Consider the following 15,230-nt stretch of genomic DNA (forward strand, 5'->3'; position numbering starts at 1 on the left):
CTTAGTCCTCTAAGGATAATTTTGATTGCTGTCCAGTGATCTACTCCTAGATCACTATTGTACTCCCTTGTCAGAATCATGCTAAGGTATACAATAGGACTGGTAAACAGCATAGCATACTTTATAGAACCTATGACTGAGGCATAGGGAATGACTTTTCATTCTCTTTCTATTTTCTGCCGTGGTCGGGTTTTGAGTCTTTACTCAACTTCACACCTTGCAACACAGGCAAGAACTCCTTCTTTGATAGTTTCATTTTGAACTACTTCAAAATCTTGTCAGGGTATGTACTCATTGAAAAAACTTATCAAGCGTCTTGATCTATCTCTATAGATCTTGATGCTCAATGTGTAAGCAGCTTCATCGAGGTCTTTCTTTAAAAAAACTCTTTTCAAACACTCCTTTATGCTTTCCAGAAAATTCTACATTATTTCCGATCAACAATATGTCATTCACATATACTTATCAGAAATGTTGTAGTGCTCCCACTTACTTTCTTATAAATACAGGCTTCACCGTAAGTCTGTATAAAACCATATGCTTTGATCAACTCATCAAAGTGTATATTCCAATTCCGAGATGCTTGCACCAGCCCATAGATGGATCGCTGGAGCTTGCTCATTTTGTTAGCACCTTTTAGGATCGACAAAACCTTATGGTTGCATCATATACAACTCTTCTTTTAAGAAATCCATGAAGGAATACAGTTTTGATATCCATTTGCCAGATTTCATAAAATGCAACAATTGCTAACATGATTTGGACAGACTTTTAAGCATCGATACGAGTGAGAAAATCTCATCATAGTCAACACCTTGAACTTGTCGAAAACATTTTGCGACAAATCGAGCTTTGTAGATAGTAACACTACTATCAGTGTCCGTCTTCCTCTTGAAGATCCATTTATTCTTAATGACTCACCGATCATCGGGCAAGTCAATCAAAGTCCACACTTTGTTTCTCATACATGGATCCCATCTCAGATTTCATGGCCTCAAGCCATTTTGTGGAATCTGGGCTCATCATCACTTCCTCATAGTTCGTAGGTTCATCATGGTCAAGTAACATGACTTCTAGAAAGGATTACCGTACCACTCTGGTGTGACCATACTCTGGTTGTCCTACGAGGTTCGGTAGTAACTTGATCTGAAGTTTCATGATCATCAACATTAGCTTCCTCACTAATTGGTGTAGAGATCACTAGAACTGATTTCTGTGATGAACTACTTTCCAATTCGGGAGAAGGTACAATTACCTTATCAAGTTCTACATTCCTCCCACTCACTTCTTTCGAGAGAAACTTCTTCTCTAGAAACGATCCAGTTTTAGCAACAAATATCTTGCCTTCGGATCTGTGATAGAAGGTGTACCCAACAGTATCTTTTGGGTATCCTATGAAGACGCACTATCCGATTTGGGTTTGAGCTTATCAGTTTGAAACTTTTTCACATAAGCATTGCAACCCCAAACTTTAAGAAATGACAGCTTTGGTTTCTTGCCAAACCATAGTTCATACGGTGTCATCTCAACGGATTTAGATGGTGCCCTATTTAACGTGAATGCAGCTGTCTCTAATGCATAACCCCAAAACGATAGCAGTAAATCAGTAAGAAACATCATAGATCGCACCATATCTAGTAAAGTGTGATTACAACGTTCGGACACAGCATTACGATGTGGTGTTCCAGGTGGCGTGAGTTGCGAAACTATTCCGCATTGTTTCAAATGAAGACCAAACTAGTAACTCAAATATTCTCCTCCACGATCAGGTCATAGAAACTTTATTTTCTTGTTACGATGATTTTCCACTTCACTCTAAAATTCTTTGAACTTTTCAAATGTTTCAGACTTATGTTTCATCAAGTAGATATACCCATATCTTACTCAAATCATCTGTGAAGGTCAGAAAATAACGATACCCGCCGCGAGTCTCAACACTCATCAGACCGCATACATCAGTATGCATTATTTCCAATAAGTCAGTTGCTCGCTCCATTGTTCCAGAGAACGGAGTCTTAGTCATCTTGCCTATGAGGCATGGTTCGCAAGCATCAACTGTTTCATAATCAAGTGATTCCAAAAGCCCATCAGCATGGATTTTCTTCATGCGCTTTACACCAATATGACCTAAATGGTAGTGCCATAAATAAGTTGCACTATCATTATTAACTTTGCATCTTTTGGTTTCAATATTATGAATATGTGTATCACTACGATCAAGATTCAATAAACCATTCATCTTGGGTGTATGACCATTGAAGGTTTTATTCATGCAGACAGAACACCAATTATTCTCTGACTTTAAATGAATAACTGTATTGCAATAAACATGATCAAATCATATTCATCCTCAACGCAAACACCAAATAACATTTATTTAGGTTCAACACTAATCTTGAAAGTATAGGGAGTGTGCGATGATGATCATATCAATTTTGGAACCACTTCCAACACACATCGTCACTTCACCCTTAACTAGTCTCTGTTCATTCTGCAACTCCCGTTTCGAGTTACTAATCTTAGCAACTAAACTAGTATCAAATACTGAGGGGTTGCTATAAACACTAGTAAAGTACACATCAATAACATGTATATCAAATATATCTTCGTTCACTTTGCCATCCTTCTTATCCGCCAAATACTTGGGGCAGTTCTGCTTCCAGTGACCAGTCCCTTTGCAGTAGAAGCACTTAGTCTCAGGCTTAGGTCTAGACTTGGGCTTCTTCACTTGAGCAGCAACTTGCTTGCCGTTCTTCTTGAAGTTCCCCTTCTTACCTTTGCCCTTTTCTTGAAACTAGTGGTCTTGTCAACCATCAACACTTGATGCTTTTCTTGATTTCTACCTTCGTCGATTTGTGCATCACGAAGAGCTTGGGAATCGTTTCCATTATCCCTTGCATATTTTCATCACTAAGTTCTAGTAACTTAGTGATAGTGACTAGAGAACTTTGTCAATTACTATCTTATCTGGAAGATTAACTCCCACTTGATTCAAGCAATTATAGTACCTAGACAATCTGAGCACATGCTCACTGGTTGGGCTATTCTCCTCCATCTTTGTAGGCAAAGTACTGTCAGAGGTCTCCTAACTCTCGACACGGGCATGCGTATGAAATACTAATTTCAACTCTTGGAACATCTTATATGCTCCGTGGCGTTCAAAATATTTTTGAAGTCCCGGTTCTAAGTCGTAAAGCATGGTGCACTAAACTATCAAGTAGTCATCATACCGAGCTTTGACAAACGTTCATAACGTCTGCATATGCTCCTGCAATAGGTCCGTCACCTAGCGGTGCATCAAGGACATAATTCTTCTGTGCAGCAATGAGGATAATCCTCAGATCACGGATCCAATCCGCATCATTGCTACTAACATTTTTCAATTTATTTTTCTCTAGGAACATATCAAAAATAAACGGGGAAGCTATGTGCGAGCTATTGATCTACAACATAGATATGCAAATACTATCAGGACTAAGTTCATGATAAATTTAAGTTCAATTAATCATATTACTTAAGAACTTCCACTTAGATAGACATCCCTCTAGTCATCTAAATGATCACGTGATCCAAATAAACTAAACCATGTCCGATCATCACGTGAGATGGAGCAGTTTTCAATGGTGAACATCATTATGTTGATCATATCTACTATATGATTCATGCTCGACCTTTTGGTCTCCAGTGTTCCGAGGCCATATATGTATATGCTAGGCTCGTCAAGTTTAACCCGAGTATTTCTGCGTGTGCAAAACTGTCTTACACCCGTTGTAGATGAACGTTGAGCTTATTACACCCGATCATCACGTGGTGTCTCGGCACGACGAACTTTGGCAATGGTATATACTCAAGGAGAACACTTTTACCTTGGAATTTAGTGAAAGATCATCTTATAAAGCTACCGCCGAACTAAGCAAAATAAGATGTATAAAAGATAAACATCACATGCAATCAAAAATATGTGACATGATATGGCCATGATCATCTTGCGCCTTTGGTCTCCATCTCCAAAGTACCGTCATGATCTCTATCGTCACCGGCATGACACCATGATCTCCATCATCTTGATCTCTATCAATGTGTCATCATATGGTCATCTCGCCAACTATTGCTCTTGCAACTATTGCTATCGCATAGCGATAAAGTAAAGCAATTGTATGGCGCTTGCATCTTATGTAATAAAAAAACAACCATAAGGCTTCTGCCAGTTGCCGATAACTTCAACAAAACATGATCATCTCATACAACAACTTATATCTCATCACGTCTTGACCATATCACATCACAACATGCCCTGCAAAAACAAGTTAGACGTCCTCTACTTTGTTGTTGCAAGTTTTACATGGCTGCTACGGGCTGAGCAAGAACCGTTCTTACCTACGCATCAAAAACACAATGATAGTTCGTCAAGTTAGTGCTGTTTTAACCTTCTCAAGGACCGGGCGTAGCCACACTTGGTTCAACTAAAGTTGGAGAAACCGACACCCTCCAGCCACCCGTGTGCAAAGCACGTCGGCAGAACCAGTCTCGCGTAAACGTACGCGTAATGTCGGTCTGGGCCGCTTCATCCAAAAATACCGCCGAACCAAAGTATGACATGCTGATAAGCAGTATGACTTGTATCGCCCACAACTCACTTGTGTTCTACTCGTGCATATAACATCTACGCATAAACCTGGCTCTGATACCACTGATGGGGAACGTAGTAATTTCAAAATTTTCCCACGCACACGCAAGATCATGGTGATGCATAGCAACGAGAGGGAAGAGTATCGTCCACGTACCCTCGTAGACCGTAAGCGGAAGCGTTATGAGAACGCGGTTGATGTAGTCGAACGTCTTCACGATCCGACCGACCCAAGTACCGAACGCACAGCACCTCCGAGTTCAGCACATGTTCAGCTCGATGACGTCCCACGAACTCCGATCCAGCAAAGCTTCACGGGAGAGTTCCGTCAGCACGACGGCGTGATGACGGTGATGATGTTGCTACCGACGCAGGGCTTCGCCTAAGCACCGCTACAATATGATCGAGGTGGATTATGGTGGAGGGGGCACCGCACACGGCTAAGGGATCAATGATCAACTTTGTGTGTTCTAGGGTGCCCCTGCCCCCGTATATAAAGAAGCAAGGGGGAGGCCGGCCGGCCCTCCTAGGGCGCGCCAGGAGGAGGAGTCCTCCTCCTAGTAGGAGTAGGACTCCCCTTTCCTATTCCTACTAGGAGGAGGAAAGGAAGGGGGAAGGGGAGAAGGAAGGAGAGGAAGGAAAGGAGGAAAGGGGGGCCGCCCCCCTAGTCCAATTCGGTTTGGGCTAGGGGGCCGCGCGCCCTGCCTCCTCTCTTCCACCACTTGGCCCAATACTTCTTCCCCGTATTCCCGTAACTCCCCGGTACTCCGAAAAATACCCGAATCACTCGGAACCTTTCCGATGTCCGAATATAGTCGTCCAATATATCAATCTTTACATTTCGACCATTTAGAGACTCATCGTCATGTCCCGATCTCATCCGGGACTCCGAACTACCTTCGGTACATCAAATCGCATAAACTCATAATACCGATCGTCACCGAACGTTAAGCGTGCGGACCCTACGGGTTCGAGAACTATGTAGACATGACGGAGACACGTCTTCGGTCAATAACCAATAGCGGAACCTGGATGTTCATATTGGCCCCTACATATTCTACAAAGATCTTTATCGGTCAAACCGCATAACAACATACGTTGTTCCCTTTGTCATCGGTATGTTACTTACCCGAGATTCGATCGTCGGTATCTCAATACCTAGTTCAATCTCGTTACCGGCAAGTCTATTTACTCGTTCCGTAATGCATTATCCCGCAACTAACTCATTAGTTGCATTGCTTGCAAGGCTTATAGTGATATGCATTAAGAGGGCCCAGAGATACCTCTCCGACAATCGGAGTGACAAATCCTATTCTTGATCTATGCCAACTCAACAAGTACCATCAGAGACACATGTAGAGCACCTTTATAATCACCCAGTTATGTTGTGACGTTTGGTAGCACACAAAGTGTTCCTCCGGTAATCGGGAGTTGCATAATCTCATAGTCATAGGAACATGTATAAGTCATGAAGAAAGCAATAACAACAAACTAAACGATCATCGTGCTAAGCTAACGGATGGGTCAAGTCAATCACATCATTCTCTAATGATGTGATCCCGTTAATCAAATGACAACTCGTGTCTATGGTTAGGAAACATAACCATCATTGATTCAACGAGCTTGTCAAGTAGAGGCAAACTAGTGACACTCTGTTTGTCTATGTATTCACACATGTACTAAGTTTCCGGTTAGTACAATTATAGCATGAATAATAAACATTTATCATGACATAAGGAAATAAATAACAACTTTATTATTGCCTCTAGGGCATATTTCCTTCAATTACCACAAAGGATACTTGCTCACATTGGGAGAGTGCACAAACCTCTACAGATCTAAAACTAATTGAATAGTCGTGCCTGCGACCATGGACGAAGTCGGGATAAGTCACACTTAGGATCTAAGACAAACTTGGAGGAACTCACAAAATAATAGTTCAAATAAGCTATACTGCAAAGTGGTGGAACCACTAACTTGTTATTTTACGTTGATCCTGGCTTGGTGGTTAAGTTATGTTGATCCTGATTCACCGGTCATATTTGCTGCAACTACGCCCTGAATTCAAGGCGTTGTAATGACGCCCATTTTGGTTGGCTACTTTCTTTAAATACGATGTTCCTAGCTTGCTAGTTAATTTGTTTATCGTATTATGTACCAAATTTGAGATGTTGTAACGATGCATCTTTTGATTGGCTACTTCATTTACCTAAGTTGATCCCAGTTCACCGGTTAAATACTTCATTGAGTTATGCCCCAAATCTGAGACATTGTAATGACACCCATTTTCGTTGATGACACTCTTTTCTTTTCTTTGCAAACACTACCCGCATTTTGTTGGATATATTGCTAACTCTCCGTTATTTCCTGGAATTGATTATGCATGTGCTTGCTTATGTTTTTTTCTTCTTTCTGCGAGTACCTCAACGTACTCATCTGACTTCTCACACGGCTAGATCTTGCGATGATCCCTAAGCTAGTGGAGATGCTATTGAGTTTGTCTACTAGGTTGTGTCCCAGGAGTACCCATGCGTGCTTGGAGTTCCTCTAGTGTTATGCTTTCGCTTTCACTTAGTTCTACTATTTTGATCAAGGTCTGTTACGTATAAATAATATACATATGTGCTATACTATATGTGCAATTCACAACTGCATGCCTCACTACGTTGTAATAATTATTTTGGGCTGGTGCACCTAAAAACAAATTAAGTGAATTGGTGTGTTATAAGGAGGCATCAGGTGGAGTGAAATATGTAGTGGAGGATGGGATCATGAGGTGGTGGCATGGTGAAAGGGGGAGGAAAAGATAGGTAGAAGATAAGAGAACGGCTCTACCTGTCGGGTAGGGAGGAGTTGTAGCTCTAGTAGCCCATGATAAACTATTGATCTCCAAACGTATATGACCTGAGCGAAGAGGATGGGAAGCGCACACAGAATTCCAAGGATACCCCTTCTCGAGACGCCAAACCACGGCTGCTCTCTCGCTCACACACCACACTAGAAAGATGACCCGAATGTCTCTCTGACTTTGTAGGTCTAGGAAAAAAATAAAGAGGGACCACATACATCAAGAGATGGTAGAAAAAAGGAAAGTAAAACAAAGAAACAATGGGCAGCACCGAACAAGCACGATCGAAAGGAGGACCGGATTGATGGAAATGCAAATGCAAAGGGCCCGAGAAATCGCTCATAATGGTACCTATTATGAAGAGCGAGATACATGTACATTTCATTTAGAATTTTGTGTGTGTAAAATTAACTTATTTTCAAGAAAAAGAGGGCTACATGTAGCCCGTGCATTAGAGCCCTAAACTTAAATTCCTTATAATTTAAACCCTCACACGACCTCTATACCTTAACTTTTCAGTTTTGCTTTCCTAAAAAAAGCGATTCCTAGCCGAACCCCTAAACTTAAATCCTCAAAAGAACTAGACCCCACATGGAAGCCTTTCTCTCTATTCTTCTTCCTTCTTCCTTTCAAGCAGCCAACTACGAATTTTTGGCACTAGATGATTTCAATGAGCTAGCTAATGCCTACGATAGATGCTCTGCAAAAGTAATTTGATAGTCTCACCGTGCGCGACTTAAGTGTACGACGAAGTAGTTAAAATTTGTCCTCCACAGCCATGGCCCGGGTGCTTCATCGTATAAATAAGTTCATCCTCTCCCCTTCTCCTAGTGGAGCGATGGCATTGTCCGGAACACAAGGATTCATCGAAAACTGCAATGGCGACCGACGAGCACTCTTCATGTATGTTTCGTCCTTTACATTGATTTTTCCCCCTCTTTGTAGGTGTCCTACGCGTGTGTGGCAGCTTTGCTAGTGGTCGGACAATTGAAGAAGCGCCGCCGGGCTAGGGATGACTAGGGGGAGAGTCGTCGTGGCCGGAGACGACGAAAAGGACAAAAAAGAAAAAGAAAAAAAAAGGCCGTTGATTCTCGCGGAATTTGAAGTCGGATGACGACGGGGTTGCAGGGTGTCGACCGGCATGCGGGGTGGTTGCCGGAGGCAAGGAACACAATGTAGTGTGACGCCGACGGGCAAACAATGTAGAGGATCAACGCAAGGAAAAGGTCAAAATTATCATGATAAGTGGCCTCGGAGGAGTAAATATAAGCGGCATCCACCACGATGAGTATTTTTTTCCCTAGAAAATCGACTAGATTCAGTTTTAACCCCTCAAAATAAATCTTTTAACCAATTTCGAGGGATCAGCTAGAAATGCACATTGAATCGTTTTTCAGCGTCCAAGCCCAAAAAAACCTCCACAACCACAAACCCCACGGAACGCGGCCGAACAGGACAGCCAGTCCGCCGCCCATGTTGCGCACGGCGATCCCCGCGGCGGCGCGGCGGCGCATCTCCTTTGCCCCGGCTAGATTCGCGCACGAGCTTGCGCAGGTGCAGGCGCAGGTCCAGTCGGCCGTCCCTGGACGGGACGGCCTTGAGCCGTCGTGGGTCCCCCTGTACAGGAGGATCTCGAAGCTGTCCCATGGCAGGCAGCCGGGAATGGCGGCGGCGGAGATGACCAAATATCTCCGCGAGAGGCGCCCGCTCTCGGAGTACCAGATCGTCGCCTACATCCGGAAGCTCCGCAAGTTCAAGCGTCACGCGTGCGCGCTCGAGGTGACCCCCCCCCCCCCCCCCCCCCCCCCCCACACACACACACACACACCCCGCGCCAAATGGTGGCCTGATTTGGATCAGGGTGTGTTTGCGCCTTCATTTTGTTGTTCAATCTTGGTACATTTGACAGAAGTATTTGTGCTGAAAGTAGCGGGCTTGAAGTTTGGTTCGGGATAAGCGAGGAAATGGAATGGATTTGCTAGGGTTGCTCTATTCTGCATTCTCTTTGTGGATAATTTTGATTTAAGGTCGCACTATTGGAAATGCACGGTGCAAACTGAATGTTCCTTTTAAGACTGAAGAATAGGATAGGGTCAACTGATTGTGTTGGCAGTCACCACAATGGTAATTTTGATTTCTGATGCTAAGTGAAACTGGGGCCGGGTGCCATACTGCACATTGCTGCAGCTTCAGAGGTCCACATTATAGGTAGGAAGGGAGTTGTGTACCTTAAACTATCAGTAATTGCAAAAGCAGGTAATATACCATGGCCCTGCTTGTGCTGCCTGGGAACTTTGAAGATATGCTGCAGCTTCCTTTTCTTTCTAAATATTTATAGATCCAATACTTTTGACTTTCAGTGTGTGATAGCGTCATAGGGAATTGCTTGAAGACGATGATTGTGTATAAGATGTTTTTAGCCTCAGACTCAGTGTGTTGAGGTAAATTTTACTGATTTTTCTTAATAAATAAACATTAAAAAAAGTTTGACTTAAATGACCGCAGTGAGTCAGTGACTTTAAGTTCCATTGCTAACACATTAAACTGCATTGGTTGAGATATGAGGTCATGCGCGTTGATGCCTGTCTAGCTTCTAAGGTCTAACAGTTGAGGTAGTTCTGTTAGAACAATGAATGGTGTGCTCAGCTTTATTGTTTCCAGCAGAGAATTACCTGAAACATTTTGATGGGTGATTGTTTCGAACAAACATCTCTTTCATTGTGCTGTACAAATAAGTAAATAACCACTGATCAAACATATAGTCTGAGATTTGAAAAATGAGGTCTACCATGAAAACTATTGATCGTTAAAACTGGTCTTAAACAGAGTTAATTTCCAATTTCCTGGAATTAATCTGTCATTGGTAGCTTGTCCATAACACACACTACTGCTGAGCCGGGTATCTCGATTCTCACACATAAATAGGCAAAAACCTGGAGAGAATATGCTCTAGAGGGAAGGAAAGCAAGACTTCACAATAGAAAATGAAGGTTCAAGTTCTAACAGCAGAAGGTTCGAACTGTGATGCCATTAATGCATCTCTTCTAAGGACCTTTTTTATGTTTACCTATAATATTATGGTACCGAGAGTTCATATGCTGTTCTGGTGCAAGTGCAACCTCTTTCTGAGCAAAGTATCTTTTTTGTGTTCACTGTATAATATTTGGCTGTGTTGTTTTGTACCCAGTTGATGGACTGGATGGAAGCTCGTGGAGCAAAGTTGACGCCTGGGCATCAAGCGCTGCGGATTGACCTTGTTTCAAAAGTTCATGGGATACAGGCAGCTGAAGAATATTTCTGGAGCCTTCCAGATATATTGAAGTCAAGGAAAGCTTATTCATGTTTGCTTAACTGCTATGGTGAACACGGGATGGCATTTAAAGGTCTGAAATTCTATGAGAAGATGAAAGCCAAGAACATTGTTCCAAATACACTGGTGTACAACAGCCTGATGGCTTTGTACAAAAAGGCGGGCCAGCCAGAGAAAATCCCCTCCACATTTGAAGAAATGCGAGAAAGCGGTATAACTGCTAACAGTTTTACATACTTCTCATTGGTAGAAAGCTATGTTACAATGAATGACCTGGAGGCTGCGGAGAAAGTCCTGGAAGAATTGCAGAAGGTGGCTCCAGTTCACTGGTCCCTATATACTCTAATGGCAAACAGTTACATTAAACTAGAGCTGTGTGAAAAGGCAGAAGTTGCCCTAAAGAAAGCCGAGGAAGTTATGAACAAAGATGAGTTATCCTCATGGTATTTCCTCCTCTCCATCTATGCCCGTTGTGGAAATGCAACTGAGGTTAAGAGGATCTGGGAGTCTTTGAAGTCCACATTCAAGAAATGTCTGAACAGAAGCTATCTTGTGATGCTTCAAGCTCTGAGTACTATTGATGACTTTGAGTCATTACAGCAAATCTTTCAGGAGTGGGAATCGAGTCATGAACAATATGACATGAGGATAACAAATGTGATGATCAAAGCTTACCTTGATAAGGGTATGATCGACGAAGCTGAGGCTATCCGTCAGAGGACCATGGCTAAGGGTCGTTGTGATTACAGGACGATTTACATATTTGCCGAATTCTATTTGGAAAAATCTAATGTTACTGGGGCACTGGAGATCTTGAGAGATGCAAAGAAGATGGTGACGGCACACAAATGGGTGCCATCCAAAAAGCTTACAAGCAGATTTCTGAAGCACTATGAAGAGTCAAAGGATGTTGACGGTGTGGAGTCTTTCTGCGAGTGCCTGAGGAAGCTCGAATGCCTTGATGCGGAAGCTTATGAGGGCATGATGCGCACCTATATAGCTGCAGGTAGAACCAACCCATCCATTGCTCAGCGCATCGAAGATGATGGGATTCACGTTGGACCTGAGACGACGAAATTGCTGGAGTGTGTCTCCGGCAATTGAAACTGAGAAGGAAAGAAACTTTATAAGAACTCGAGGCCGCCGTAGAATTTTTCTTCATTATAGAGCAGAATTATGACTTGTCGAAGATGTCGTTATCTCGTGAAAAGCTTGCTGCCACCGGATTTCTGTACATGAATTGCGGTCATTTGGCATTTTACATTTGATGCTCTGCTAGCCCCCCGACTACTGTGTAGCATCTATCTAAGCTGCTAATGTGATGGAGTTATTTCCAAAATACAATTATTTTCATGTTACTCATGTAGTCGACCGGTTGATTGCAGTACCCAGGTATTCTCCAATGTTTAATGTTGCCGACCATTCGTGAAGAGGCGCAACGAAGCAGCGAGTGATTTCTGATATATTATTTGTTTGCACCAGGTAGTGTTTTTTTTAGGGAAACTGGATCACATTATTGATCAACCATTTGGGGTAGAATGCAATGTCAGGCGAATGTAAGAGCTAGACTTTGGCCAGTTTTTCTGTATTTGAAAGCTTACCGACAAGACTCAAAGGCCTAGGTAATATAACACGCGGTGGTGGTTGTTGATCAGGAATAAGTATCAGCACCAAACTTGTATAAGCTGCAGTTGGAATTGTAAATTTTTATCCCTAGTGACAGCGGTTAAGTGATGATAGAGACAAAGAGATGTGCTCCCTGTTCTGAGCCTACAGCTGTAAATAATTTCCGTGCAACTCTGCAAGTTCAGACAGAGATAAGGTTTGTAATTGATGCTTACAACTTGTATTTGAGAAAAAAAATAACACTCCCTCTGTCCCATAATATAAGAGCGTTTTTGACACTACGGAGGGAGTAACTGAGGGTTGTGTTGAAGGACAGGGCACATCATATCTGGTATATGTTCTCCTGATTCAGTTTGTAGTGGAAAGTGTGCTCACTATGTCTGACGGAACTAACTGAAAGCATTCTAATTTATTCTCGTCTTGTTGCAGCACAGGTCTGAGGGGCACTCCATCAGGCATTTTTTTTTTGAAACTAGGCAAAAGATTTGCCATTTTCATTGAATAAGAGAGAAAGGTTAACAAAATATGGCCAAAGGCCAAATACAGTACATCACTCTCGCGGCATAATGTTACACAAATGTTTTGCTCCGGCAAGGCTCCAAAGCGAGCATTCCTCTTTAATCTTGGCGACCAACACTCCCACCGGAACGACCGTGTTGCGGAAAACTCTAGCGTTTCGCTCCTTCCATAGTTCCCAGGAGATAAGCATCATCAGGGAGACAAGCAGCCTTCTCTCTCGATGGAGTTTGCTTAGTGGCATTCTGACTCCACCAATCCTTAACTGAAACCATATCAATCCAATCGTTGGGCTGGACATCGTGGAGCGCAAGTCAAGATTTGATCATGCCCCAAACCCGAATGGTGTATCGACATTGAAAGAGAAGGTGGGCCGCCGATTCCTGGACTTGTTGGCATAATGGACAAAGGTTGCAGTTCGGCCATCCGCGACGGTGGAGTCTGTCAGCTGTCCAAATCCTATTGTTGATAACAAGCCACGCGGAAAATTTACACTTTGGGGACGCCCAGTTCTTCCAAACATTTTGGTTCATATCTGTGTCCATCAATCCAATAAACTGAGCCCTGTATGCTGAGGCTGCGGAGTAATGGCCACCAGCAGTGAATTTCCAGGTGATGGAGTCTTGCATGTCCGGGTTTAGCCGGATGTGGGTGAGTCTTTCCCAAAGCGCAGCAAACTGGACGATGTGTTCAGAGGAGACGATCGAAGCAACCTTCACCTGGGAGATCCAGTAGCCATTAAGCAAAGCCTTGTGAACTGAACAATTCTTTTTATTGGAGATGTTGTAAATTTTGGGAGCAATGTCTTTGGGTCTTATGCCATCTAGCCAAGCTGACTCCCAGAAAGTTGCGTGGAGACCATCACCTACCAAAACCTTGGAGGCCGACGCGAATATGTTTCGATCATTGTTGTCGCAAGGGGTACCCAAGCCCGACCAAGGCTTGAGCGGGTCTTGCCAGTTGAACCACAGCCAACGGAGATGGAGTGCAGCTGCAAACTTGCCAAGGTTTAGAATCCCAAGACCGCCATGTAGCTTGGGCATGTAGACTTGCGCCGAGTTGACCTTACATTTCCCTCCCGTGACCTTGTCACAACCCACCCAGAGGTAGGCACGTCGTGTTGGGGAACGTAGTAATTTCAAAAAATTTCCTACGCACATGCAAGATCATGGTGATGCATAGCAACGAGAGGGGAGAGTGTTGTCTACGTACCCTCGTAGACCGGAAGCGGAAGCATTAGCACAACGCGGTTGATGTAGTCGTACGTCTTCACGACCCGACCGATCAAGCACCAAAACTACGGCACCTCCGAGTTCTAGCACACGTTCAGCTCGATGACAATCCCCGGACTCCGATCCAGCAAAGTGTCAGGGAAGAGTTCCATCAGCACGACGGCGTGGTGACGATCTTGATGTTCTACCGTCACAGGGCTTCGCCTAAGCACCGCTACAATATTATCGAGGATTATAGTGGAGGAGGGCACCGCACACGGCTAAGAGAACGATCATGAAGATCAACTTGTGTGTCTTTGGGGTGCCCCCCACGCACCCGTATATAAAGGAGCAAGGGAGGAGGAGGCCGGCCCTAGGAGGGGGCGCGCCAAGTGTGGAGTCCTACTAGGACTCCCTAGTCCTAGTAGGATTCCACCTCCCATATGGAATAGGAAAAGAGGAAGGGAAAAGGAGAAGGAAGGAAGGGGGCGCCCCCCTTCCCTAGTCCAATTCGGACCAGACCAAGGGGAGGGGTGCGGCCACCCTTGAGGCCCTTTTCCTTCTTTCCCGTATGGCCCAATAAGGCCCAATACGTATTCCCGTAACTCTCCGGTACTCCAAAAAATACTCGAATCACTCGGAACCTTTCCGATGTCCGAATATAGTCGTCCAATATATCGATCTTTACATCTCGACCATTTCAAGACTCCTCGTCATGTCCCTGATCTCATCCGGGACTCCGAACTCCTTCGGTACATCAAAACTCATAAACTCATAATATAACTGTCATCGAAACCTTAAGCGTGCGGACCCTACGGGTTCGAGAACAATGTAGACATGACCGAGACACGGCTCCGGTCAATAACCAATAGCGGAACCTGGATGCTCATATTGGCTCCCACATATTCTACGAAGATCTTTATCGGTCAGACGGCATAACAACATACGTTATTCCCTTTGTCATCGGTATGTTACTTGCCCGAGATTCGATCGTCGGTATTTCAATATCTAGTTCAATCTCGTTATCGGTAAGTCTCTTTACTCGTTCCGTAATACATCATCTCGCAACTAACTCATCAGTTGCAATGCTTG

At 43.7% G+C, this 15,230-nt stretch overlaps 1 protein-coding gene across 1 annotated transcript; it reads left to right on the top strand.

The window, feature by feature from the left end:
• The first annotated feature begins 8,866 nt into the window (after positions 1-8,866).
• LOC125513587 (pentatricopeptide repeat-containing protein At4g01990, mitochondrial) lies at positions 8,867-12,195 on the top strand. Its single transcript, XM_048678724.2, has 2 exons — positions 8,867-9,254; positions 10,663-12,195. The coding sequence occupies exons 1-2, from the start codon at positions 8,949-8,951 to the stop codon at positions 11,887-11,889; spliced, it is 1,533 nt and encodes a 510-aa protein (XP_048534681.2). The 5' UTR covers positions 8,867-8,948; the 3' UTR covers positions 11,890-12,195.
• The last annotated feature ends 3,035 nt before the right edge of the window (positions 12,196-15,230 follow it).

This window comes from Triticum urartu, chromosome 6A (genome assembly GCF_056163025.1).
Source record: "Triticum urartu cultivar PI428250 chromosome 6A, HENAU_Tu73, whole genome shotgun sequence".
In the NCBI taxonomy this organism is placed as follows: Eukaryota; Viridiplantae; Streptophyta; class Magnoliopsida; order Poales; family Poaceae; genus Triticum; species Triticum urartu.